This window comes from Acomys russatus, chromosome 29, assembly GCF_903995435.1.
Source record: "Acomys russatus chromosome 29, mAcoRus1.1, whole genome shotgun sequence".
Classification (NCBI taxonomy): Eukaryota; Metazoa; Chordata; class Mammalia; order Rodentia; family Muridae; genus Acomys; species Acomys russatus.
The window spans coordinates 43,736,235-43,760,706 of NC_067165.1; the positions used below are offsets into that span (position 1 = coordinate 43,736,235).

Sequence of the window (24,472 nt, forward strand, 5' to 3'; positions counted from 1 at the left end):
GCTACCAACATTGGCACCCCGTGGCAGTGCTGGCTTATGCCAAAGGAGTGATGACCTAGTGTGAGCCTCTCCGTGGACAACATCAGGGCTGGGTTTTACCCTGGGTTACAAACTGGGGATGGAGAGGCTTTACTTGGACTGTTTAGAACCAAGGGAAACAGATGGGCCGTGTGTGTGTGACGTCAGGAACCCTGCGGTATGAGATCTGGTCACTGTGCTTCTAAGTGATCATCAGGAGGGACAGGAGGAGGGCAGGCCCAGGGTTATGTCTGGTTAGCTGGGACTTGGGCTTGGAGAAGCCTGAAGTATCCATCAGGACTCAGGACTCAGCCTAGACTGACAAAGGTGGGGATCTCAGCCTACGCGTGCGCTTTGAGCTCTGTGGTGGCTTGAATGACAACGGTCCCCAACAGGCTCCCACACTTAGATGCTTGGCTCCCAGGTAGCCGAACTGTTTAGGAAGGATTAGAAGGTGTGGCCTTGTTGGAGATATGTCACTGGGCTGGGCTCTGAGATTTCAAAAACCGATAGCAGGGCTCGGTCTCTTTCTTTAGGCCTATGACCTGTGGGTCAGAGGTGAGCTCTTAGGTGTTTCTCCAGCAACGTGCCTGCCTGCGTGCTGCCATGCTTCCCCGTGATTCTGACAGACTGGCTCTGTGAAGCCGTAAGCCAGCCCCAATTAAATGCTTTCTCTTATAGGTTGTCTCGGTCATGGTGTCTCCTCACAGCAACAGGACAGTGACTACTCGGGCTCCATCACTGTCTAAGCCCCAAGGGGACATGATGTAGCTGGGTGCTGGGCTGAAGACCCGCCACTCTCCAGGTCTAGCATGGTCGAGCCAGACCTGGATGGCCTGCCCTCTGCTCACACACTGGTCCCTTTACAGATGGGGACAGTGAGCTCCTGAGGGTTGAACTGCTCTCTGAGGGCGTGACAGAGAGGATGAGGTCCCGCTGAGAGTCAAAGGCTTTCACACCTGGGCCTCTTCGAGGTGCCCCTGTCATGCACAGGCCACCTGGGAATGCTCGTTTGCAGTTCGTTTTGGCTGAAGACTTCTCATGAAATCTCTGTGAGTGGAGCAGGGCAAAGGTGTGTGTGTGTGTGTGTGTGTGTGTGTGTGTGTGCGCACACGTGCGCGCGCGCACATACACGCACACCCAGGGCCAATCACAAGCAGAGTCACTCTGCCTCAGAAAATCAAACTGTACATCCACTTAAGGGCATGGCGAACCCTGGTGCCCTGCTCTTAGGTGTTTTCAGGAAAAAACTGGGTGGCCTGAGGCTTCACCTGCACTGAGAGACCATGGGTGGTACTTTCCATGTGCACATGACAGGGCTTCACGTGGCCGAGAACAGCCCTGAATGCCAGAGCCTTCTGCTTCTTACTTCCTGAGCTGGGGTTACAGGCGTGTACCACTCTGCCTCGTCTACGCATGGCTGGGAATTGAATCCAGGGCCCACAAGCAGGCTACCAACACCCATAGCCCTCAGCTGCTCAGAGAGCTCTGAGCTGGATTCCCTGAACTCACATGGGAGGAAGAGAACCTACTCCCTCAGATTGTCATTTGACCTCAGCATGTGAACGTGGCATGGACCCAACACATGTAAATACATAAATGTAATGATAAAAAAAAAACAACCAACAAACAAAAAGCATCGAGCAAGAGGCTGATGGGCCACTCCTGTGGTAATCAGGAAAGAGCTGGCCCCATACTCTCATGGGTCCTACTGCAGTGCCATCCAAACCAGGCTTGTCCCAGACAGATGGCCGGCCCACCGCAGCCAGGAACCCCAGCACACATCTGCCTCGCCTGCGCTGCATCCCGCCCCCTCCCCAGCCTTCCCTGTGCGCCCTGGAGACAGAGCACAGAGCGCTGGATAATTACCTCCATCCCTTCTTCTTAATGATGTTTCCTAACACCACTTCAGCCCTGCAAAGCAAGGGAGAGAAAGGGGCAGACATGGGGATTTCATCAATGTGTAACGGAAAAAAAAAATCAAACCCAGCCCCACCGTGACAACGAGCCATCAGGTCCCCTCTGTGAAAATGCCACTGGGGTTGGAAGGCCAGGCTGCTCATGTGGCTTTGGCTCAGCGGCACATTCCAGAAGGGCCTGCAACTGTGCAGGGCTGGTAGCAGGGGCCTGCTACTCCCACAGTGAAAAGGCCTTGCTCTGCAGCAGCCAGCACCTCTGCACTTGTGAGGGAAGGAAAGGTCCCCCAGCCTTGGCCAGCTGCAGATACACTGGGGAAAATGCTTGGCCATGGCACATGGGTAAAACATACAGGTGAATTTATTTTTAACAGGTAAGCAGTGCTCCAGGGAATTCTCTGTGTGCAGAGACAATGCGCTTTCTGGTTCTGGCATGGGGCTCCGACAAAGTCCGCATGTGCTTGTCTGCTTCGTGTGCGCCTGTCTGCCTTGTGCGTGTGTGCACACATGTGTGTTTGCATGCAGCTCGCTTCTCTCTTTAAAACACAGAGAGCCACCCGGTCCACTGCCTGCTCTTCTTGGCATGGCTCAGGGTCCTGCTCTAAGCTGGAGCCAACTGGGGTCACAAGCTGGCTGTTCCAGCCTCCCTTGGCACAGCGGTGGGGATTAACTTTTAAGAACTTTCTGCTTGTAGCAAAATGTTTCTAAGCAAAAACAACAGACGGAAAATGATCCAAGCCCAGTGCTACATTCCAATTATGAAAGCGCCTGAGTCATCCACTCAGAAATAATGGGCTCTAATTTGCAAGCTGTTTAGCATATATTCTGAATGCCTCTCGTTTATGGTCAGGACGCACGGAAAATTCAATCAGCTCTGGCCTCCTTTCATTCCTTGGTCCTCCAATTTGTCAGACAAAAGACGAGGAGAGGAGGAAGATGATCGCCAGGCTGCCTGAGCAGCTAACCCAAGTCTCTTGTTTGCAATCCTGGCTGCAAGCTATGGACGTGAGCACAGAAATACTGCAGGTCGCCCAGAAGTGCACAAATTACCATCAGGAAGATATGTGTGTGCTCAGCCCTGGTCAGTGAGGAGCAACCCTGGCTGACTGCTTGCTGGAGCTATGGCTAACCCTTCGGCTGGAGAAGCTTGGCCTGCCCCCAAGACATAGCTCTCAGCTTCAGCCACACTGGCTGCTAGTGTTTAGGCATCTCTGCTGTGTGAGCAGGCTGGCTTAGCTGCGGGCTGGACTGTGCAGTTACAGCGGCTGGCTGAAGAGCTGAGGGCAGGGGGCCTCCACAGGCAACGCCATCCAGAGTGCAAGGCTTCTGCCTAAGGCCTTGGCTTCTAGCAAGGGGCTCCCGAGAGGCCCCAAGGGTGCCCAGCGTCCAGCGTGGTCATTCTGGCATGACAGTTCTGTGTGTTCAGTTAAATAGAGTAAAGGCAGTGACACAGCAGAGTGGGTGACTGCACAGTGCTGGGGTGCGGGGAGGGGGAGGGGACACCTGCAGTTGGAGGAGGTAGCATTACTGTGTTTGCTCTTCTAGGCAGCAAAGCCCAGGCAAAATCTGGGTCAGGGAGGAAACTGGGAGATGCCTTTGGGCTGGGCATCAGCACCAGGCTCTTCAACCTCTGGCCGCTTGGCTTAGCTCATCTGACTGTCTGGAAAGCATCTCGCTCTGATTAGAGGTTGCTGTCTATTTGAAGAAGGGGAGAAGACTGTGACCCAGGAACAGTGCAAGTGCTGCCTCCGCTGGGGGCTAACGGAGATGGGGGAACAGCTGTCAGCTCTCATGCCCCGCTGGGGATCGGGCAGTTGTCCAGCTGGGATCCCTGATGCGTAGCGCTGTGGGTCCCACTTGAGGCAGCAGGTAACATCCCGAGACCTAGGAAGCAGGTGCTTGCCCCATGGCGGTGGTACACAGCGGGTCAGGGCTGCAGCCAGGCCAGCTGACTGGCACTTGGCTGGCTCCAAACAGGAATGGGCTGAAGGGAGGATGGAAAAGGGAGCCAGCGGATGATTTCACCAACAAAAAACTGGCGTGGAAGTGTGATGCAGGAGAGTGGATGATTTGATTACGGCCCATCTTTAAAATGGAAGCCAACAACTGTGGCTGAAGAGCACTGAGCCTTTGCATAATTGAGTTAGAAAGCTCATTGTCAAATGAGAAATGCTTCCTTCACACTGAGGTTGACCAGCGCCTGCTCTCTCCAGGTCAGAGAGGCCCCCTGCCCTGCAGCCCTACAGCATCATTAAGACATGAAAATGTCAGGCTCATGGGGCTGGCCGAAGCTCACCAGCACGTTGTCGTCGACACAGCCCGGGACAACAGTAAATCTCCCCTCAAGCCCAGCACTGTGCCTTGGAAACCTTAGCGCCTGGGCACACGGGGAGTTTAGGAAGCAGCCAGTGCCCGAGTGGTCTGAGTCAGGCCCCATCAAAATATCTCCTAAGGTCATTTAAAGTTTTAAAGAGAAGACAGAGTCACAGACACTATTGTGAGCACTCAGGAAGGAGAGATAAAGTTCTTTGAAGGTGTCCAGTGTCACCTTCTCCCGCGAGAACGGTACATACTTGCCAGCTGCGTAGACTTCTGCAGTGTCAAACAGGTTGATGCCATTGTCATAGGCCAAGGTCATGAGGTGCTCTGCCATCTGAAATGATAAAACCAGGGCTGCTGTGACCAGCTATGGGGAGGCTCTGGAGCACCAGCCCCGGGGCCTAGCCTCTCCTGGCTCCTCTGTCCTCCCAGCCACAGCTCAAGGAAGCAACAAGCCCTTCAGAAAAACCAAGAAGGGCAGAGGGATGCGCAAGTCTTGGGGTTGTCATGGAATGTGGCCACTGCACTAAGATGAGCCGTATCCCTCCAAAATTCATGTGAGCCGGAACTGCAGGACGGGACCTGATCTGAGAGTCAGGTCTTTGCAACACAATCTTAAGATGGGGGTCACACTACCTCCGGGAGGGCCAGCCACGCCATCCAATGTGACCAGCATCTTAGAAGGGAACGCAGCAGTGACTGTAGGAATATGTCTGTGAGCCAAGCAATGCCACCGGAGGCTGACAGACAGGGCCAGGCCCCTCCTCCATGCCTCTGGAGGGACCACGTCCTGACTGGACCTTCAGACTTCCTACTGCCTGAACTGTGGGAGGAAAGAATTCTCCTGAAGACACGTGGGTGGCAGCACCCATGATGCCCAGCGGCCAATCTTAGTAGGATGGTCGGTCGCTTGTTTTTCTAAAGACTTATCTGTGTCTCCCAGCTACTGCAGGGCGACGGCTGCATGCCGACCACAGAGGGTCCACAGACACGCCACGGTGGGGCTGAGGGTCACATGGCCTTGGCTGGTGTCTCTCCAACATGAGGAGGCTTGGATAGCATCCTGCCATCCAGCCCCATTGCTGACTAGATCTTACTCCCTGGGCTTCCAGGGAGGGTGAGCTTTGACCCATGGCAAACAGGAAAGAGTGATGGAGCCAGCGATCAAAGGAGCTGGGAGCACACCTGGCATCGATGGCCCCCAGCAAAATATAGCAGAAAGAAGTGCTCACGAGCACTGCAAGTCCTCTGAGGGCCAAACCCATCTGGTGCAGCTCAGGTACCAGTACTCCTTCCCCAGCCTGGTTCTCTGGTATTCAGTGGTTTCAGGAATCATCCAAGTAAGGGGGTGTGTGGTATGTGTGAGTGTGTGTGTGTGTGTGTGTGTGTGTGTGTGTGTGTATGCTGTGGGACTTGGGGAGTGCTACTGTTGGAACAATACTGCGAGGGGAAGGGATCCATGCCCAGTGCTGTTCATGGGAAGGTGGACGTGGCGCTCCTAGATTTGTCAGGGGATCCAAGAAATCCAGGCTGCGCTAAAATTTGCTTTTCAAAGGCTGTAGGTAATGCAGAGCCCGAAGCTGAGCCACAGCTGTTGGGGTCTGAGAGTCAGAAGGACGAGGATGCTCAGGCCATGGGGCTCTGGAGATCCACCGCAGGTGGTTTGCTGTCTCTTCCACTGCAGCTCAAGTGTGAGCATGTCAAATGCATGGTTACTGCTGCTCTCTCGGGGCCAGACACAACAGCTGAGCCTCCTTCTCGGAGCCACCCACCGAGGAACCCCTGCCCATGCCGGGCACTGTCCTGTGATGCCAAGGGCAAGTGTGGCTTCTTCACCTACCCTCTATTGCCTTCACTGTGACCTTTCCCAGATGTGTCCCATCAGGCGGCCTGAGCCATGCCTAGGAGACATTGTGGGCTGCATTGCACTGGATAGGGGACATGTTGCCTCTTGGGAAAGCTCTGAGAGCAGAGGGCTCATGGCTCGCATTTTTGTCTTTTGGGGACTTTTTTTTTTTTTTTTTTTTTTTAGATAAACATATATTTCTGCCCTACTCCATCTGCCTGGCACAAAGGAGGCTGTGGCTGCTCTACCCTTTTATGGCTCAGCAGACAGAGCACTGGACAAGCATTCGCAAAGCCCTGCGCGCAGCTGCCAGCACCAACAAGACCAGGTGTGGTGGTGCCCACCATCCCCTGGGCACCAGGGCATGGAGGCAGGAGGATGAACTCAAGGACAGCTGGGAAGACACGAGACTGTCTAAAAAATGTACTTACTAAAATCTATATGGAAAACTCGTCACACTAACCTCTGTTTTACAGCTATCTATCTATCTATCTATCTATCTATCTATCTATCTATCATGTGGTTTCTCAAGACAGAATTTCACTGGCTGTCCTGGAACTCACTCTGCAGACCAGGCTGGCCTCAAACACACAGAGATCAACCTGCTTCTGCCTCCCGAGTGCTGGGATTAAAGGTGTACACTACCACTGGCCCAGCATTGTTGTCATCTTTAAACTGACAGTTCACCAGCTCCACCACATGCACACTACTGTGCAGCCATCACCACCATCCTCCCCCGAATGGTGGGTGGCTGCTGTGACGTCCCGTACAGGAGCCATCGATCCTTTGCCCCCATGGGACAGATATTTAGTGACTTAAACATCTTGGGTCAAATGACCTTTCAAGTACTCAGCTTTCTCCATGCAGCAGAAACAGCCGTGTATGTGTCCACTGGTGAGTGTGGTTATGGGCCGATAAAACTTTACTCACAAAGACAGACTGCGGAGTCATAGAGATGGGAGGCGGGTTAGAGGTTAGCAGGGACTGGGAGCAGTACTGCTTAAAGCTGTGAAATAGAAGCTACATTTACATGGCAACATGAAGACACCCAATAAACTGTACCCTTGAAGTGACCAAAATGGTCATTTCATGTGTGCGCATGCACGCACTTCTGTACAGAGCTAGAGGTCAACCTTGGGGGTCATTTGTTCCACTATCACCCAATCGGCCATCTTGTCTCATTTGAGCCTTTTATTTGTCCTTCATATTCCAGTAGGCTCGATGGCCAGTGAGCCCCAGGGATCCTCCCTTGCCTATGTCCACAGTGCTGGGATTTCGAGTACATGCTGCCCCCCTCACACCCCTTTACGAGTTCTGGGGACTCAACTGGATGGTGAACACTTTACTGGCTGAGCTCTCTTCAGCCCTAACATGGGACATTTTATGCTTCATATATTTAAGCAAAAGTCCTCCAAGTAAGGAAAAAAAGCAGTCTACAATAGTCTTTGCTTCCTGGCTGGCTCTTACCAGACAGGCAGAGAGTGGGCACTCTGCCCTCTTCGCCTGATGCAGCCAGCGGTCCCTAACATTTGGCATACTGCCTTAAAAAAACACAAACTGTGGGGTCTGATAGAAAAATCCTTCTTGCCTCATTGTTAGCTCGTTTTAGACAGCTACACGCTTCCAGGACCCGGACTCTGACATCTGTTGTCCCTCTACTCCTCTGTCACCCTGATGTCACAGAAGCATGACCTCCGACATCCTTATCCCTGTCACCCTGTCCCTGACAGAGCCAGCTGGAGCAGCCACTCGAGACTCATTCATCGATACACTTCAGTGCCATGGATCTGCTGGTGACAAGAGTCACTTGTCCACAAGGACATCACACCCTGCAGCTGATGCTGAGGACGCCTCGACAGAGTTCCTGAGTCTACGGTGTGGTGCTCAGCCACACTGACAGGGAGATGAGGCTGAGTCAGAAGCAGCTTAGTTGAGACAAACCACATGTGTCCCCTGGCTCCAGTCTCTACTCTGAGCTCTGGGGACTGAAACTTCGCCTCAGAAGCTCCTGACCCACCCTGACACAGCTCCTACCCAGCAGCCTCAGTGCCCAGGACAAATGGTTCGATGACCAGCCACTGCTATAAAAGTAAAGAGCAAAACCACACACTGCGTTTAAATCACAACGGAAGCCAAGTTTCCCCTAAAAACTGAGCTGCCGCAGCTAGCAAGGTCTCAAATGGACTCACTTATTAATTTTTAAACACAAGCTTTTCTACAGCAAATTGGCAAACACAAAGGCGGAGTTGGTGCAGATGCACAGAGCTCGCTCCCCTCTCTGACCGCTCCCGCTGTCTGGAAGTGCACCTCTTTCCTTCTGACAGGCCCCGTGACACTGGCAGCACTCGGCTCTGCTTTCTTAGGGTCACCTTGTGTCCCAGTAGCAGAGAAGCCCCAGAGGAGAGCAGTTCCCAGCAGTCAGAGGAGCACATGCTCAGGACCACAGTGGACAGACATCCTGTGCAGGTTCTCCAGCCTGCAGGAAGCCTGAGTTACTGTAACAGACGGCTAGGGACGGGTCACTCACGCAGCATACCTACAGGGTGTGGCTCAGATCCTTAAATGCTTGGGGTCAACCATGCCACAGGTGTCACGTACATGAGACTCTCAGATTCCCAGGAGCCGAGGGACTTGCTTAGAACTCATGGTTTTCAGCTAATTAGTGACACTGGGTGTGACATCTTTCTTGATCACTGCCCCTTGGCCTTCCCAGCCACCAGGCCAGGATACCCCAACAGAGAGAAAGAGGCTTGTTTTACCCCACAGTGGCTTCCATGGGCATACATAGTGCCTGGTTTATGCAGGGGACTAAACCGTGTGGCTGGAGGCTGAGGGACGCTCTGTCTTACCTCATCAGTGATCTGGCCTCCGAAAGTCACCCATGTTCCTGGAAGGAGACATACAGGTCATGTTAGATAATTTGACATCGGATCAGGTCTGTCTCATGGATGCTCAGACTTCAAGGCGTAGGGCATGGGCCTGGGGACAGCCACAGGCCACCTACTGCTGTGCTTGTGGGCACTTGGCCTCTAGGGTGAAAGTCCAGATAAAGGTAACAGTCGCCTGTCTGTAGTCTAGAGAGCTGGGTGAGCCTAGGAGGTGACCTCTGAAATGTTCCTCTGGAGCCCGGTGTGGAGGCTCACACGGAAGCCTGGGACAGGAGGGCTGGCTTCCGTGTGAGGCCAGTGCTGGTGTGGTGCTGCCTCAGAGAGTAGACAGAGGGTCCCTTCCTGATGACAGGCTCTGCTTGGAAAAGGCTAGGTGTGGGTGCGAGGATGGGAGAGGTAAAAAGTGTGTTCACCTGGGGGTGGAGGACAGCGGGTTCTGAGGTCAGAGCTCATATCTGGAGAAAGGAACAGGGGCGAGGCCAAATGATATTTTCTGGCGACTGTCTCTCTGAAGTCTGGCTTAGAAGCCGGGAAGAAAGCTTCCCGGCCCAGTGAGGTTCACGGGGTGCTCTGACTTCTGGGGTGGGGTGAAGGGCTGGGTGCAAAGACTCCTTGGGATCTCCTGTCCTCCTTGGCCTCCAGGGCTAAGGCTGTAGCTCTGTCCTTTCCTTCTTCCTGCCTGCCCGTTGCCATGGCAACCTAATCTCCCAGAATCGCAGGCTCAGTGTAACTCTTATTAGGGGTGGGGCTGGCTCTCCTGAAGCCCCAGACTCTTGTTCATGAAGGGCTCCTGTACTTACCAAGCCCCAGGCAGGAGACCCGAAGCCCGGATTTGCCCAGGTTCCTGGAAAAGAAAGACCGAGTCAGTCTTGGCTGCCAGCCAGGCTCGACCACCAGCGTCAGGCCGGTGCCTGCTTCCACCCAGTCAAAATGGCTTCAGAAAGGCATAGAGAACCATCTGAGGGAGGCTCCAGCTGGCTGGCCCGCGTGGTGGTGACATGCCAGTTGTCCCCCAGGCCCACGCTGGGCTCACACAGGCCAGCAGAGGGTTGCAGAGCTGCCTCAAGAGCAGCTGATGCCAGTGACAAGGGCTGCTGTTTGATGGGCAGGCCATGAGGTGGGTTCTCTCTCTCTGGAGGCCACATCTGTGACCCACATTATGGGTTGTTTGTCCCTCTCTCAGAACGGAGACTCGAGGTGAGTCCTGCTTCATCCGGGCCACAAAGAGGGCCTTTTGTCCGTCAGCGTCTCAGAGGCTGGTGGGCTGGGTGGCACAGCAGTTGCCCAGCAGCAGGGTGGCTCTCACTCTACCCCAGCTAGGCCTGGCAGTCCATGGCCCACTGAGGCACCTGCCTGGTAGGACACCCCTTAGCACGCAGGCTTTTGAGTTACCATTAATGTCCTTAGGAGGCCGTAGAGGCTGACAGACTTTGTCAGAGCCTGGCCCACCTGTCGGTCCCGGTACAGGCCGGCCTGGACCCACCCCCAAAGCCGAGGAGCAACAGCAGATCAGGGCTCTGAGGCACCCTGTCAGCTGTATGGCAAGTCTGATGATTCTCCCACAGAGAGGACATACTGACACCATCCCAGGGAGTTGGGGAACGGGGCTCCCTTTGGGCAGCAAGCTCAAGCTACCCACTGTGGTGCTCATTCTTGGCCTGTGTGCGAGGGGCATAGATGCCAGAGCTGAAAAGCAGCCTGGGCCCTTACTCTCCTAGGGCTGGAATCCACTTCCTGTGGGCTACTGCCACTCCATGGACCATCATGCTGCCTAGGGCCAGCGGCTCCCAGGGCCAGCTGGATACTTCCAGCAAGGATGCTGGCTCTGAGAATGGATGACACAATTCACAGGCCTGTTGCCTAGGACAGGACATTGACTCATTCGTATTTTGTTTGCCAAAGAGGCAGATGCCCATGACAGAGAGTACACGACATACCTTTTCTTTGTACAAAACCAACAAAGGACAGACACATTAAAGGGGTTCTGATAAGCCAGGCATGGAGGCGCATACTCATGGTCCTCGAACTTTCTTGAGGCAGGGTTTCTCTCTTAGGTAGCTCTTGCTGTCCTGGAACTCACTATGTACAAGGCTAGCCTCAAACTCAGAGACCTGCCTGCCTCTGACTCCCAAGTCCTGGAGTTAAGAGTATGCGCCACCGTGCCCATCCTGATCTCAGCACTTGGAAGTCTGAAGCAGGAGGATTACTGAGAGTTTAAGACCATCCTGGGACGAATGGCGAGACCCTGTCTCAAAAAACCCAAAACGGGCTGGGTGGTGGTGGTGCACGCCTGTAATCCGAGCACTTGGGAGGCAGAGGCAAGTAGATCTCTATGAGTTTGAGGCCAGCCTGGTCTACAAAGTGAGTCCAGGATAGTTAAGGCTACACAGAGAAACCCTGTCTCAGAAAACAACAACAACAAACCAAAAAAACAAAACCCCAAAACCCAAAACCCAAAACACACTGAGTAGACATTCATATCTCTGCATTAAAAAGAGATGGTGTTCCCGGGCTCCCTCTTATAAACCGGCGAATTCAATCCATCCAACAGAGGCCTCAATACCGTAAGCATCAGGCAACCCATAGACCTGATGTCTGGAGCCAGCCTGAAAGGCAGGACTATGTCGCATGCATACAGATTCTGTAGGGGCCACTTCCCTCGTGCTGGACAGAAAGCAATGGTAGTAGGATGTGACCAAAGTGCCCAGGAGGGCATCGTGGAGGCTGAAGATGTGGCAGCTGTCTTAGTCAGAGTTCTGTTGCTTGGGAGGATGGGTTTATCTGGCTCATGTATCCCTGGTCACAGTCCACTGAGAGAAGCCAGGGCAGGAACGTGGAGGTAGAAACTGAAGCAGAAGCCAGTGTGTGTAGGAGTGCGTGGTGTGTGTGTGTGTGGTGTGTGTTCGTGTATGCATGGTGTATGTGGGGGGTGTGTGTGTGTGTGTGCGTGTGTGTGCATGCGTGGTGTGCGTGTGTGTGCGTGTGGTGTGTGTGTATATGCATGGTGTATGTGGGGTGTGTGCGTGCGTGGTGTGCGTGTGTGCATGTGCGTGAGGTGTGTGTGTGTGTATGCATGGTGTATGCGGGGTGTGCGTGTGTGTGCGTGTGGTGTGTGTGTGTGTGTGTGGTGTGTGTTCGTGTATGCATGGTGTATGTGGGGTGTGTGTGTGTGTGTGTGTGTGTGCGTGTGTGTGCATGTGCGTGTGCGTGCATGCGTGGTGTGCGTGTGTGTGCGTGTGGTGTGTGTGTGTATATGCATGGTGTATGTGGGGTGTGTGCGTGCGTGGTGTGCGTGTGTGCATGTGCGTGAGGTGTGTGTGTGTGTATGCATGGTGTATGTGGGGTGTGTGCGTGTGTGTGCGTGTGTGTGCATGTGCGTGCGTGTGTGTGCATGTGTGTGTGTGCATGTGCGCGTGTGTGCATGCGTGGTGTGCGTGTGTGTGCGTGTGCATGTGTGTGCGTGCATGTGCGTGTGTGCATGTGCGTGTGTGTGCATGTGTGTGCATGCATGTGCGTGTGTGTGCATGTGCGTGTGGGTGCATGTCCGTGTGTGTGTGCGTGTGTGTGCATGTGCGTGTGTGTGAGTGCCGCTTATTGGCTCACTCAGCCTGCTTTCTTATCGCACCCAGGACCACCTGCTCAGTGATGGCACTGCCCACAGTGGGCTGAGTCCTCTCATGTCAATCATTACTCAAGAAGACGCACCACAGAATGCCTGTGGGACAAACTGATGGCCCCTCGAGGGCTGGGCCTTCTTTCCAGCTGACCTATCTTGTGTCACACTGACAAAACCAGACCAGACCAGACAAGACCAAACCAAACAAACAGCCAGTACAGCAGTGGTCGGATCACAGAACACTTTGAGAAGTGGACCAAGCCTATTGATTTCTTCCCCGGGAATAAAGTCGCACATACCCTTAGGGTCCTGTTTGTAATATGTGGGGGTTTACAGAACCCTGTTCCACCCTGGGTACCTGGTTTGAATAAACCCAGGCATTCAGGAGGTTGCCTGGATCCCCAATTCTGCAAAAAGATCTTCATGCAATGGTTTTCTGACTGGTCTAGGTCAAGGGGCAAGCTTTTGCCTGTCACCTCCTGAAAATCTTCAGCATAGCGCTGGATCTGGGATTCGAACCTAGGAACTTACATGCCGGAATACACTGCCTGTTTTGGGAGAAAGAGCAGAGTTAGAGGCAGGCAGGTGAGACTTGACACACGGGGCTGAGCCCACCTGTGCCTGTGGTGGAAGAGTGGCCACCTGTGCCTGTGGTGGAAGAGTGGCCACCTGGGCCTGTGGTGGAAGAGTGGCCACCTGTCGCTGGCCAGTTTTGGGCGGCGCATTGAGAAGCCATTTCTCACTCTTCGACGCATCAAGAAACGGATATTTCTTCTTCTCCTGGGCCTGGGTGGGGATCAGGGAGTGTGGCTCTGGGTGGTGCCCTCATCTCCTGCCCTTAGGGGCACTTTAACAAAACTGGGGTGCTGCTCAACTGGTTTCTCAGTATTGGTTCTGCCATCTGCTGCCAGGCCAGGGAGGGAACGAGGGGTGTTCTGGCAGCCCTTTACTCATGAGAGCCAGGCCCTCTGTGGTAAGTGTGGGGTATTCTCAGGTCTGCTCTGCTCACAGACTCTGAATCCCCAAGGACAGGCTTAGAGTCTTGTCTTTATCTTCTGACTAGCATAGAATCCCGTGGAGCGCTAGCCGAGCGACACTGATGCTGGAAGTGAACAGCACAGGACCTAGCTCGGACCCTCAGGTCGGAATGCTCCTCTCTCTTCCCCACACAAGGTCCTGAGAACCTGTCTCCTCTCACCCCAGTGGGCTGTAAGACGTCAATGGACAAGTACGCCCGGGGTGTCTGTGGGGGCAAGAAAACTCCCAGGGAGGAGGCACCAGGATCAGGCCCATCTTTGGTCCCTATGGACGCTGGATGGGAGACTGACAGTCACTGTGTGGCCACTTGTGAGGGTCATCATGCTGACGAGGCGGGTCATGGGTTAGATACCTGCTCTTTCAGCCCCTAGGACACTGCTCATTATTTACAGGGGTATTGTCCCCCTCCATCCAGATGACACCAGAACAGACAAACAGGCCCTGCTGTAGGGATGGCTCTGCTCTGCCATCGGACAGATGGAGCCCTGCCTTGGAGAAGAGCTGGGACTGGAATTTGAACCCAGGTCCTCAGACATACAGCCTTTCACGGCTAGGTCCCATCTTCCCTGTCTTCAGTGTAAGCATGCACACAAAGACACACACAAGGACACGCACAGACACATGCACAAAACCACAAGTATAGGCATATATGTATATACACACAGACATTCATGGATATATGCACACAGGCGCCTGCACATCAACATACAGACCACAAGTACACACATACACATACATGAACACACATACACACATGGTTGTTGGGAGAACTTGGGCTCTTCGAGGTCCACTTTTGTCTTTACTTGGAGCTCTACATGTGTAGAAACAGCCACACTAGTGTTAAGTCCCCTGCTGGATCTCAGATTGACTTCAAAGTCATAGCAAGTAGTAAGAATGCAAGCAAACACACACACACACACACACACACACACACACACACACAGGTATACACACATATGTAATAATGCACACATATACACAAACATGCATATGTAATAGCACATTAATACATACACATATGCACATATATGTAATAATACATACACACAAGCATATATACATACATGCATACATATGTGCGCGCGCGCGCACACACACACACACACACACACACACACACACACACACTTCTATACAGTCCCAGCTTTTAATGGCTATTGAAACAAAGATATAAAGCACAGAGATTCTAGAACAGAGAACTCCATTCTGGCTGTCCCCAACAAGCTTAGAGGATGGAAAAAGAGTTTTTTACCTGAGAGGTTTGCTGAAGACAGTCTAACACCCTGAGGAGGCCAGGATATGAGTGCAGATGCAGGACCCTAGCCTCACGCCAGCACTTACCACGATGGGGCCCATGGGCTGTGGCTCCCTTACATCTGGTCTACCTTGAGTGCTGGTCCTGGGGAGCCTTAAGCTGCCCAAAGGAGCGCCAGCCACACACAGATGGCAGCCAGCGAGGACTGTGTGAGGTCACCCGGGAGCAACTGCATCCGAATGAAGCCTCCTTCCCCAACAGGCTGCCTGGGTGCCAGAGTGCTTCCAAGGCCCGTTCAGCTTGCACAGACCCTGGGAGGAGCCTTTTCCCTGGACATGCCACCCCTTTTCCTCACAGCATATTTTTCGCTCGTGCAGTTGCTCAGGCCTTTGGGCTCTGAGTCGTACACGGGATGGAGAAGGACCAGCCTAGGGGATCCTTCCTGTAAAGTGGGGCCTCCCTTTCCAGCGCAGGAGTTCCAAAGCCAGCCCCAGGTGGACAGCAGAGGTGGGAAAGAGAAGGCCCCGTCCTGGATACTTAGACCCTCCCCATGTCCAACTGACAGAACACAGGATGCGGGTGGCGGGGAGGAAGACCCTAAACTATGGAGAGAAATGAGACAGCCAGGGCTGCCCCAGCAGAAAGACCCCAGAAGCTGCCTGGCTGCCTGGAAGCCAGCATCCCTGATGGAGGCGGCCTGGTCCGGCCCTGGGAAGGGTTGCTCCATTGTCATTTCCCTGGTGGTGTTCCACCATAAGGCTAAGACTGGTGACGACAGTCCGTTATAAAAAGCTCAACCCCTGCACCCCGATTGGGGCACTTTTAAGGGGCCTGTGATCTCAGGAGAAGACAGGAGGTGGCAGGGGCCTGTGGCTGATACCCTTGGGTCTCCAGGAAGGGCAAGCACTGATTTACTACCGGAGCCGAGCCCCAGAAAGGAAACAAAAACAGGGAGAGGAAGACGATGGCCAAGGACAAGAAGACTTGGGGTTGACCAAATCTCAACTCGCTTTTCAGCAAGTCTACCAGGTGCTAAGAGGCCCTCAGCACAAGCTGCGTGAGCTGCCAGATCAGGGTGAGATCTGCAGGGAGGTGGGATGGCCAGTCCCCAGCCCACAGGACTGGCTGCTCTGCCTACCTATATTTCATTCCTGGCTGCTTCACGCTGGTGTCGTTGCTGCTTGGGGCACTCTGCACGGACAGCTGTCCCAGGCTCCGGGCTACCATGGCCACGGTGCGGAAGCGTCCACGGGTGCCCGGGCTGGGGCTGCTGGCTGCCGAGCGGCCCAGACGATCCTCAGGGCAGCGGGTCTTGAGGCTGTGCTCCGAGCACACGAAAGACACCTGCATGTTGACTGAGGCCGGGGCCCAGTTCCTGCTGGATCCTGAAGCCGCCTGCCCCTTAGGAGCCCTTCTCTGCCTCCGATGAGACTTTATTCCAGAAGATGAGGAAGTGGAGGGCCGTTACTCTCAGAGCAAGGATTTCTGAGGGCAACAGAGGGCCTGGCTGTGCAGCCGAGCGGAGGGCATCAAATTTCCAGACGATGCTAGCGAAGACCTTATCTGAGATCGAGGGGGGAGTTGGAGGTCCAGCAGGAGGAGCCATGTCCACGGCTCTTCTCACATCTTCCCTGTCCCCACCTGGCTTTCCCTGCACCACCCTGCTCAGGCTCTGGCTGTTCCGGTCTCCAAGTGTGCTCTGCCGGGCTGGGCTGCAAAGGACTCACGAATGCTGGGCACAGTCGCCTCCCTCTAACACGAGTGGAGTTGCTTCCTCATGACCTCGCTGCTGGATGTTTTCCTTGGGGTGGTGGCCTGGGGGTAAGCAGGGCTGCTGTGGCTGTGTTCTCCTGGGGTGGCAGCACAAGCGGGGGGTTCTCAGGCAGCAGCTGCTTCTCCCGGTGCCTCCTGCCTGGCTCCTGGCTCTGGTGTCAGAGGCTCCTGCAGAGCCAGCGTGTGGCCAGGGAGAGGCGCAGCAGGCGGTGCTGGGGAGTCATTATTCATGACGCACGATGCTCAGCCGCCTGCCCTGCTGGTCCCTGGGGGCTGGCGCTGGCTTCTCCAGGCTGACCTGAAGCCCCAAGCCTGGGCAGGCAACACTGGCTGGGGTGTGTGTGTGCTCTCTGGAGCTCTTCAGGGCCAAGTCATCAAGAAGGAAGGAGGGGAAGTGACTCTGACATGGTGACCAAGAAAAGAAGCCAGGTCACACAGACAAGGGGAGGAAGAAGCACACGTGTAATACTTATCTCACAGCAGGCACCCACATGTACTTCTGGAATGAATGAATGAGTGAGTGAATGAATGAGTGACTGAGTGACCGAGGCCCCGCCCCTCCCTGTACCCATCCTCAGCATCAGGTCTTTCAATCATTGATTGGGCAAGGCTGGCTGGCTGGCTGGCGAGTCTCCGGGATCCGCTTGTCTGACACCCGGCTCCACTGGGGCACACACCGCCACACCTAGCCTTGTATGTGACTTCTGGGGACTTGAACTCAGGTTCCCCCACACCCCCCAGCTTATGTGGCAGGCACTTTACTGACTGAGCCATCTCCCAGCCTGTGCTCTCTGCCTTTGGGCACAGACATTAAGAACGGCACCTCATGCTCACTGGGCAGCGCCTCTCAGACTTCACTACCCTCAGATATAAAGATCCGAAGATGTGTTCTAGGTCAGGCCGGATGTTAGCTGCTCAGGATCAAAACCAACAACCGACCGACCGACCGACCGACCGACCAACCAACCAACCAACCACACTACGCATATGAACGATCTTGTCACAGGAAACTCTGGCTTCCCATGGTGGGGAACAGCCACACACCCAATAGTGTGGCTTCTCTCACCTGTACATAGGCCAACAAAACCTCAAGTCCCTGAGAGCTCAGGCCTAATGCAAAGGATGAGGCACCAGCCCCTGAGGGTAGAACTGGACCTGGGCACAGAGGTTGGGAGGGAGTTGGTGCTTTTACCAAGGGTGTCCTAGAAGGTCACACAGGCGCCGCCTACAAAAGCCAGCACAGGCCTAGCTCTGTTTCCTCCTGCCAGCAGCCCACTTAGGCAGCAGGGTTTGCTGGCCTGAGGCCCTGTGCTCCAGATAGGCTGGGGCCCTTTCCAAGTAAATCAGGTAGAAGAGGGGTCGGGGAGAAGGGCAGTTAAGGTTTTTTCGCAGCCTGAACTCTGGGACTCCCAGGGGACGGCCCTGGCCTCTCAGGGAGCATGTGGTGCTGAAGAGGCAGCTGAAGGCAAAGCATACACTCTTCCTCCCATTTCTCCCTTTGGGTTGAGTGGGGACAGATCTTGGGTTTGCAGCCTCCCCTGAATATGCGAAGCATGAGCCCACATGGAAAAACGGAACTTAACTCTGGCTGAGAAGCTGTGGGCTCTCTAGACACATGCCCTTCCCTGTGTACTGACTCCTCAGAGCTCTGCTGTGTGCTTGGCACGGAGCAGCCTGCACACCACCCAGCCACCAGCATCTGCTCACGATACAGGGGAGCCCGTTACAAATGCAGAGTCCTGAGACCTCTGGGACTGGGAGTGGGCCCTGGAGACTGTTTTTTTCCCAATGGCTTATTTTTATTTTTAATTATGTGTATGCTTGTGTGCCTGCATTGGCTATGTGCATGTATGTGCAGGCGTGCACAGAGGCCAGAAGAGGACATGGGATACCCAGAGTTGGAGTTGCAGATGCTTGTGAGCCTCCCGATGTGGGTGTTGAGAATAAATTTGGGTCTCCTGCGAGAGCAGTGTGCACTGCTGACTGCCGAGCCACCTCTCCAGCCAGAGGTGTGTTTAAGCAGGAGCTCCAAGCTGCACATGCTGTACCCCCTTTCTGCTTTATGCATTTCTCTGTGCTGCCAAACTGTGGAATCTCATGAGGGCTGGGGTCTCAGAGCCCCTCTAGTATCTCTTAACCACATGGTTGCCATAAACAGCCAAGCTGAACGAGGCAAGAGTCACCGTCACTCTGCCGTGGACTCACCCCTAAGTGCATTTACAGAGAATGCAAGTCATATGAATCCGTAAATATTTGAGCATAAACGTCCGTAGTAACATTTTCATCATAGCCAAAGGATGGGAGCAACTCAGGGCCCATCAGCCAACAAGTGACCGAACAACCACACAGTAGAATACGGCTCAGCCATAAAAAGGAATTCTGACACATGCTACAACATGGACGAACCCCCATGCAGCTAAGCGAAAGAAGCAGATTGCAAAAGGCCGCACCTTGACATTTCATTTGCGTGAGATGCTAAAAATGGGGAAAATCCACACTGTGGATTAACAGTTGACGGGGTGGGAGAGGAGTAAAAAGTGACAAAAGATGCAGCCATTTCTTGATGGCACAGGGTGTTGGGGGGAAATCTGATGAAAATATGCCAAATTCTCTTTTATATTATCATCATCATTATTGTTATTTGTGTGCATGTAGGTGTGTGTGTGTAGATCAGAGGACAACTAGGGTGGCATCTGCTTTTTCCACCCATCTTTTTGAGGGTTTCGGGGATTGAACTTGGGTTGTCACACCAGTGTGGCCGGCCCTTTAACTACTGAGCAATCTCTCCGGTCGGTCTGGGGTAATTTTTCACACACGTCTACGAGCACACAAAAACTGGTGAACTGCACATGCTTAGGGACCAAACCCAAGACCGTTGGGAGCTGCGCAAGCACGCCATCGTTGGCTGCAGCCCACTCATTTTCTTTCCGGTTGTGTTTCCCTAGGTCGCCCGGGCAGGCTGTGACCCTGCAATCCTCCTGCCTCGGCTGGGCTTACAGTAGTGTGCCAGTACAACCAGAAACTGTACTTTAAGTAAGTGAATTGTGAAGTGTTGGGGGCGGGGGTAACCCACCTACCCTCCAGGTCATCTTCCCCCAAAGCCTCTGGGCATCTGTAGCTGTCCCCTTTTTGATCCTCTGCTTTTGTCCCCAGTCACCTGGGACACACCTCAATCACAGGACGGAGGGAATCTTGGCTGGCGGTCACCTTGGTGCTCCCAATCTGCCACAGTGCCATAGCCTCGGCTGCCTGTCAATTAACAATGGACTAACGAACCAAGGAAGGACTCAATGGTGCTCTTGATGATGCTGAGGGCCAGAGGTAGCTGCTGGGCATCTGCCGTCACAGGAGTGATGCTGTAGGTCAGCCCAGGTACCTGTGCTGGGCTCTGACAATGCACTGGGTGCTCTCTCACCCTTAGCGTCATCACTTGAGGGTTAAAAAGTCAATAACATTCTCAGTGTCAATGCCGAGCAGGACTCTGGCCCTGCCCTGACCCCTCCCTATTAAAGGAGTCGCTTGGGGTCAATCTTTTGAGGGTCTGGGCAAGGGAAGCTCATGCTGTCAAGATGTGCTAGAGTGGCCGAGGTGGGAACTGCTTCCTGGAGAGTTGGCTTTCAGTCGTCTCTTGGCACAGATGTTGGGGGCTTGGCACTTCCTCTCATCTCTTGTCACTGTGGCCTTGCAGGGAAGGGCAGAGCAGGGAAGCTGGGGCTGGAGAGGTCAGGGGCCCACAGACAGATGCATGTCTGGTTGCTGGGACCTGAGCTAATCACCCAGCTCCAGTTGGTCTGGTAAGAGCAAATCCTCCTCCCTTTGGAACTCTGCACGGATGCTGGGATGGTGTCTTAGTAGGGTTACTAGTGCTGTGATGAAACACCACGAACCAAGAACACAGGAGGAAAGGCTCACATATCCACACCACTGTCCATCAGTGAAGAAAGCCAGGACAGGAACCCAACAGGGCAGGAACCTAAGACAGGAGCCGATGCTGAGGACATGGAGGGGTGCTGCTTACGGACTTGCTCAGCTTGCTTTCTTATTGAAGGCAGGACCACTAGCTCAGCGGTGGCCCCGCCCACAATGGGCAGGGCCCTCCTCTGCCAATCACTAATTAAGAAAATCCCCTACAGGATTGCCTGCAAGTTGATCTTGTGGAGACTTTTCTTTCTTTCTTTTCCTTTTTGTGTTTGTTTGTTTGTTTGTTTGTCCGGCTGCCCTGCAACTCAATTCATGTTGCAGACCAGGCTGGCCTTGAACTCTGAGATCTGCCTCTGCCTCCCGAGTGCTAGGATTCAAGGTGGACCCCACTACCACCCAGCTGGAGGCATTTTCTTACTTGAGGTTGTGAAACCAAAATGACAAAGCATTGTTCTACGTTGCTATTAGGGGTCCGCGCCTTACAAGAATACGTTTCTGGTTCCTAAGCCTAAATGCATCCTGCAACCCATGTTCTTGAACCTATGCAGAACTTGTAAATCCATGGGGTATCCCTGTTCCTTTGCCTTGCTAAGTGACCCCTGAACACCTGGGATGACTCCCCTCCACAGTACGTGCTCTTGCACTTATCCACTCATGGGTGGCCTTGAGCCCCGAGTCCCCCACTCCTCTGTCCAGGTGCTAACAGCCAATGATCCCAACAGCTGTTTTCTGTCAGCCCTAACTCTTCCCGTTAAAGGGACCTCAAAAGCCAGTAAGGGGCTGCTCTCTGAGACCCTGACTTAGGGGGAGGCAGTCATCCGGCCTGTCCCTTGTGCACTTCTCAATACAGCTTGCTTTAATCAGACAGTTGCAGAAATGTCCCCCCATCCCATGCCCACCCCCGTCTCTGCTCAGGTCTAACAAGGTTCTTTCTCTCAGTTGACTTTAGCTTGCGTCAAGTTGCCATAAAACCACCCAGCACAGGCCCCAAAGACAATGACCCTCCTAAAGAGAGAGATTTGGAGACACACAGGGAAAAGGACAATATGAAGACAGGCAGAGACCATGATGGCATGTCTATACACCATGGAACAGTGAGGGTCACTGCGGACACCAGGAGCAGGAAGAGGCAGGAAGGAGTGTGCCTCAGAGCTTCCAGAAGGAGTACAGCCCCACTGACACACCTGGCTGCCAGACACCTGACTCCGTGGGCTGCGTTCGAATCCATCCAGCTATCCCAGCAGCCGCGGGGGCATGAGGCAGGTCCTTTCTGCACATGCTCACCCCGTGTAGCCTAGAAGACAAGCCCACACACCACCACTTAATGGCTTTTCCTGGCCACAGTGCCCTCCATCCCATCTGTCCTTAAAGACACACACGGAGGGGGCTGGGGTGGTTAAGAACACTTGGCATTCCTGCAGAAGACCCAGCTTCGGCTCCCAGAAGGCGTGTCAGTTAACAGCTGACCGTAACTTCAGTTCCAGGGGATCCATGCCCTCTTCTGAGAGGCACCAGGCACACAGGTACTGCACAAACACACAGGCAGGCAAAACACTCATACACATGAAAAGTACAAATAAATCTTAAAAAATAAAATAAAAAGACACATGTGGATTCCCAGCTCTTCCTAGAAACCTCCTTTGGCAGGCTGACTGAGCAAATTACAGCCTGCTCAATTAGTGTGGCAGCCTGCCAAAGTTCCCTGGCTCACCGTTAACAGCTCGGGGACTGGAGGCAGAAAGGCAAGAATCGGGGCTCCTAAGCCCTACAAGGCCTGGGCGCCTCAACAGCAGATGCAGCTTCTGTGCTGGGGACCCTTTCATGGAAGCAGCGAGAAAAGTTCACACTTCAGGGGGTACTCTGGGAGATGTGTTAGGACCACTCAACACTGTTGTATGCTTAGGGAGGTCTAGACTCTTCTGGGTGTGAGGAAGAGAAAGGTGGATGGGTAAAATAAGGGTGGGAGTGCGACATCAGCAGTGCAGGAAGGGTGGCAGGCCGGAGAACGACTTGTTTAGAAGTTTGCTCAGGGCAGTCTCCTTGGGAACGGACCTGGACGCTGATGGTGTGGGGGACTTGGCCGTGTGGCCATGTGGGGAGACAAGCTCCAGGGAGAGGGGACAGGGGAGCCTGCGTATGGAAGGGAGGAATTCGTGTCTTCAGCACAGAGCACATGAGGGGACCGTGGAGTGTAACCGGAGGCAGGAGGGGGTGCCACCCAGCATGGCTGAGGAGTCTGTGTTCATTCCTCCAACCACAGAGAAAAGGGAAAAAAACCGACGGCCTCACCAGGACAGCAGATCCAGGGTCCAGGCCACAGATCCCAGATGCCGAGGCCACTTCTCCATCTTTCTGTGGCAGCAGCAAAATGGGGCTAGGAAGGGAGCTGGGAGAGGGGTCCCCTTGTACTCACACAGGGACTGGATGAACCAAAACGTCGTTTCTCCTTCCTATTTCTTGGCATGTATGTGTATATGCGTGTTCAGATGCGTGTGTGGGTGCATACACACATGTGATGAGGCAAGAGGTTAAGCCCTCAAGTGCTACCCATTTTGCCCTTCTGAGACAGGATCTCTAATCGCCCTGGAACTTTCTAATAAGTTAGGTTGGCTGGCTAGTGAGCCACAGGGATCTGGCTCTCACCTCCCCAACGCTGTGCTTAGAAGCATTACCACCACGGTCGCTGCTGCTTCAGCCTCTTTCGATAAGCAGGGGTTGGGAGCATCAAACTCAGCTTCTTGTGTTTTCAGGGTAATAAGCATCTTACAAACTGAGCTGTCTGCCTTTTGTTCAGAGCAGTTAGCAGCCTTTTCCACCTCACAGGGTTTAGCTGAGATGACAAGACACTCAGGCCTTATATATCTGTTTCCGGGATGCCCTGAGCAATGCTTATCTTTTTATATTAATATTTACGACCGAGCTTAACCCAGTGTGAACCCAGTTACTACTGGAGAGGAGCTCACCAGGGGACAGTAGTCTGCGAGGATTTTTCATGAATGCCGGTACAGCCACCTAGTTTGGCAGCCACATGGAGGTCATCAGACATCTCGGGGTCCCTGTGGGTCAGACAACCCTCACCTTGCCTAGGGGAGAATTTTCTCCTGCTCTCCTTCCTCCTTGGGGAGGGCTGCCTCCTGGAATATCAGCCCCACATGGTATGGACCCAGGTGCAGGCTGAAGCCTCAGGCAGAGAGACATATAATCCCATTGTCCCTAGTTTCCTGGAGCTGACACAGTGGAGTCACCAAGAAACTAAAAACAACAGGAACTACCGACTCTCTCAGTCTGGAGGCCAGGAGGCTGGCAGACAGGAGCCAGCAGGGCTGCGCTCCCTCCAAAGGTGTCAGAAAATATCTCTGTCTCACTCAACTTTTGGTGGCTGTTGGGACTCCCCGGCTGTTCCATGGGGTGCACCTGTCTTACGATTCTTTGCATCTTTCATAGGGCCTTCCAGTTCCTCCGTCACTTCTCCTTACCTGATCATACTAACGAAAAACTCCATGGCGTGACCCAAATAAGGCCATTTTCTGAGGTTTATTTCAGCAGTGGAACGTGATTACACAAACCACAGCCATCGCTGGCAGGAGTTGTTTTCTGAGTTGGAACTGTGATCTAGCCCCTCCCACCTTGCTGGTCCCAGTGCTTTCTGCCTTGCTTGGCCCAGCTAGGTTATTGAGACTTTCCCCTGCAGTGTGCCTGGAAGGCTCTCCATCGTGCCTTGTTTCATTTCTCCTGTCTCTCTGCACCATGACGTGGTAGGCACAAGGACGAGGCGAGGGCCCTGCTCCTCCTATTTGAGCAGTGTCCCCAGGGCCCAGCGCGGGCCCAGCGAGGGTCCAGCGCTAACAGCCTCTCGATAAGCAGCTGCTGCCAGCGTAAAAC

General features: G+C 53.8%; 1 protein-coding gene across 1 annotated transcript in view; it reads right to left on the minus strand.

Moving 5' to 3' along the window:
- Positions 1-24,472, minus strand: part of Kcnab2 (potassium voltage-gated channel subfamily A regulatory beta subunit 2) — an 84,014-nt gene that overhangs the window by 10,454 nt on the left and 49,088 nt on the right. Inside the window, exons 4-7 of the mRNA XM_051171063.1 lie at positions 9,788-9,831; positions 8,949-8,986; positions 4,508-4,587; positions 1,888-1,932 (exon numbers count right to left, since the gene is read on the minus strand). Coding sequence (XP_051027020.1) covers positions 1,888-1,932; positions 4,508-4,587; positions 8,949-8,986; positions 9,788-9,831 — 207 coding nt within the window. The remainder of the gene's footprint in view (positions 1-1,887; positions 1,933-4,507; positions 4,588-8,948; positions 8,987-9,787; positions 9,832-24,472) is intronic.